Source organism: Hibiscus syriacus, unplaced genomic scaffold (assembly GCF_006381635.1).
Source record: "Hibiscus syriacus cultivar Baekdansim isolate YM2019G1 unplaced genomic scaffold, ASM638163v2 tig00110270_pilon, whole genome shotgun sequence".
Taxonomy (NCBI): domain Eukaryota; kingdom Viridiplantae; phylum Streptophyta; class Magnoliopsida; order Malvales; family Malvaceae; genus Hibiscus; species Hibiscus syriacus.
The window spans coordinates 1,333,238-1,336,766 of NW_024062656.1; the positions used below are offsets into that span (position 1 = coordinate 1,333,238).

Sequence of the window (3,529 nt, forward strand, 5' to 3'; positions counted from 1 at the left end):
AGGAAAATGTGAATATCCAATTATTCATGTTAAACTTTTAATAAATTTAAATATAACAATGTTTAAAGTTGTTTTCTCTTAGATCGAAGTTGTCCTTTTAATGATAACAATTAGTGGTAATATTATAAAATAGAGGGACCTGTTATGTCAAATTAAGGAGATTAAAAACCTTAAATTTCATCATAATAGATGGACTGTAACCTAAAGTTTAACGAAAAACAAACCGAAACAAAATTAAATTGAACTTTGGACGATTTATGAAATACAAGTTTAAATATCATAATTATTCCAGTTAAATCAAATTAAATTTATGTTTTAAAAAAAGTATTCTATATTTCAAATAATGAAAATGGTGATGTGTTTAAGGATAAGAATGATAAAATTTATAAATATATAAGACTAAATTTATTTAAATATTTAAAAGTAAGAATAAATTGATTAAATATTATCATAATTAAGAACGATAAACATCATCCTTACAGTGATGAAAATTAATTTAACACAGGTGATTTGATTGACATAAAAATCAAGTGTAATGACTTAATTGATAAAAGTTATTATTTAACCACTAAATTGAAATTGAACGTATTATTCAGTGACTAGATAGAAAGTTTACCCGAATTATTAACATAATTTAATTTTGTTTAATGTTTGGTAATTATTCTTTCCCTCTATGCGCGTATATAAACAAACCATAAAGAAAAAAAGTGGAGAGAGACGATCAAACAAACGGCAAATGACTTTGAGGAACTGATGCAGAAAAAGAGAGAAAGTGAAAAGAAAATTAAGAACAAAAAAAAGAAGAGAAAAACCAAAGAAAAGCCAAAGAAAACAACAGACAGAACAGTGTGTTTTCTCGGTTGAGTGTAAGAAAAAAGAGATTTTTTATCACTGATTATTTTTCGTTGTTTATTTCTTCTTCTTCTTTTCTATCTAGAAGAAAACGAAGACGTAAACACCCATTTTATCGGATTGAAATTTGGGCTATTTTGGGAAGTTGTTTGTACGTAAGTTGAATGGAGCGGGACCCAGAATCCGATTCGCAACCCGAATGGACAGCTCCGGGACCCGAAACGGGACTCGAAGGTAAAGGATTACCCTTTTTTTAATTTTTTTTTTGTTTCTTCTTCTTTTTGCGTGATGCGGTATGTAATACGAGGTTTTTGTTTGAAATGCAGAACCGGTTTGGCGGTTGGGATTAGGAGATGAGCCGGAATCTTACCCGGAGAGACTCAATGAAGCTGATTGTATTTACTATTTGAGGACTGGGTTTTGTGGATACGGCTCTAGGTGTCGGTTCAATCATCCCCGTGACCGCACATCGGTAAATAGTTGATAATTTGATTGAATTGTTCATTGTTTTCAATCCGGTTCGAAGATTTTTCGAAGTGTTTTCGTTTTTTTGTTTGATCATGGTCTTTGGAGTGATGGGGTTTTGAATTGTTGGGTGAAAATGGGAAGTTTTTGTTTAATGCATTAAGATCTAGTGTAAATTGGTAATCCTAGAAACATCTGATTCTCATTCGTTTTGATTGTCGAAAGAAAGGCCATTTGATGATGATGATGATGATGATGATGATGATGATGATGATGATTGATGATGGTGATTGGCTTTAGGTTATGGGGCCTGGAAGAGGTAATGCAGGGGAGTATCCAGAAAGAGTGGGCCAGTCGGTTTGTCAGGTACTTTTGAATTAGATTGTGTCTTAAATATTTGATAAATTCGAGGTATGTATCGATGTGCTACGATTTCAACAATTTTCGTTGCTAAAATCTTTGTAGGTAAGTGTTACTTTATGTCATTTCATTTGAAGTGTTGAAGGATATAGTTTGGTCTTGCTTTTTAGTGAATAGATTGTATTTGGTTTGACAATTTAGCAAAAATGCTAAATAGTAAGTTACTTAGTTGTGTTGGTTATGGTTTCCATTGATTTTGCAGTATTATATGAGGAAGGGGACCTGCAAATTCGGTTCTTCCTGTAAATACCATCACCCGAAGCAGGGAGGGGGTTTTATTAACCCCATACCACTAAATTATTTTGGATATCCACTACGTCCGGTTTGTATCACATGACATTAAGATCTTTTGCTTGTTTATTATTGAGTTTGCTTAATAATTGAACCGCACTTTAATCCAGGGTGAAAAGGAGTGTTCTTACTTTGTGAAGACGGGGCAGTGTAAATTCGGTGCAACATGTAAATTCCATCATCTCGCACCACCCACTATAGAGGTTCCTGCACCATCTCCAGCTCCTCAAGTTGCACCTATACCAACTCCATTCCCCGCACCTATATTATATCCCACGGTGCAGTCACCATCTGGTCCTTCCTCTCAACAGTATGGAGTTGTAATGGCGAGGCCTCCACTGATGCCGGGCTCGTATGTGCAGGGCCCTTACGGTCCTTTGCTGCTTTTACCAGGCATGGTTTCTGTTGCGAGTTGGAATCCCTATACGGTAGGTGAATTAATTTTTTTTCAGATTTTCTCAGCTGTGAGTAATTTAAATTTTCATTAGATTTTATCATTGAGATTGTTAATGCACCTGGAGCAGCCACCTGTCAGTCCCGGTACTCGAGCCACTGCTGGATCAAGCTCAATTTTTGGAGTAACACCGTTATCTCCTTCAGTCCCTGCCTATACTCGATCTTATCAACCTGTACCACCTAGTGCTGGGCCTTCGAGTAGTATACAGAAGGAACAGTCGTTTCCCGAGATACCTGGCCAACCAGAATGTCAGTATTATATGAAAACAGGTGATTGTAAATATGGATCCTCCTGTAAATATCATCATCTGCCAGAAGTGCTTGCACTAAAAATCGATGTCGTCCTCAGCCCTCTTGGTCTTCCTCTTTGTCCAGTAAGAATTCGTAAAACGCCATATAAATTTGATGCTTTATACAATACTGAGCTTTCAAATTTTTAATCATGTTTAATACTTTGCACCTGTCAGCGTGGATAAGAGTTATCCTTGTTCAGTTGCTTTTGCAATAACTGATTATGTTTCTGTATTTACTTCGCATTAGGGTTCCTTTGTGTGTTCCAACTTGCAACTAGACCTAGTAAAACGTTTAAGAGTTTTCCCCATTGTCGGACCTTTCTTTTTCTTTAGGGAAATTGGAGCCCTAGTAAGTAAAGGTGAAAAGGCATATAGGTCATACGAACACTAGTATCTCTTTCCGTTATAATTGTCGGGTTAGTGCTTTTCTTCTTAACTTATTATGTGCCATTTAACCAAGAAAGTATGTAACATCTTATCTCCATGATGTGATCTTTCATACACTTATGTGGTTCATTTCTGATTCGTTTTTATAGGATTTGTAGAATACACCATCTCTGTAAACATCAAGGGTCTTCGAAGCTAGATTTGGATTTTTTAGGTAATTTATAGGTGTCGATTTCGTATTTTGGATGAGGGATGATGGTAACCGTGCTAAATTTAATGGCATGATGATGTGTTGTTTTACTTAGTAATTTGGATGAGGATGGATATTAGTAAAATTTCTAGAAAACATCTAAACTATATGCTTT

The 3,529-nt window shown here is 35.2% G+C and overlaps 1 protein-coding gene across 1 annotated transcript; it reads left to right on the forward strand.

The window, feature by feature from the left end:
* The first annotated feature begins 728 nt into the window (after nt 1-728).
* LOC120115718 (zinc finger CCCH domain-containing protein 58-like) lies at nt 729-2,961 on the forward strand. Its single transcript, XM_039136343.1, has 6 exons — nt 729-1,086; nt 1,179-1,324; nt 1,618-1,683; nt 1,940-2,059; nt 2,139-2,456; nt 2,553-2,961. The coding sequence occupies exons 1-6, from the start codon at nt 1,017-1,019 to the stop codon at nt 2,922-2,924; spliced, it is 1,092 nt and encodes a 363-aa protein (XP_038992274.1). The 5' UTR covers nt 729-1,016; the 3' UTR covers nt 2,925-2,961.
* The last annotated feature ends 568 nt before the right edge of the window (nt 2,962-3,529 follow it).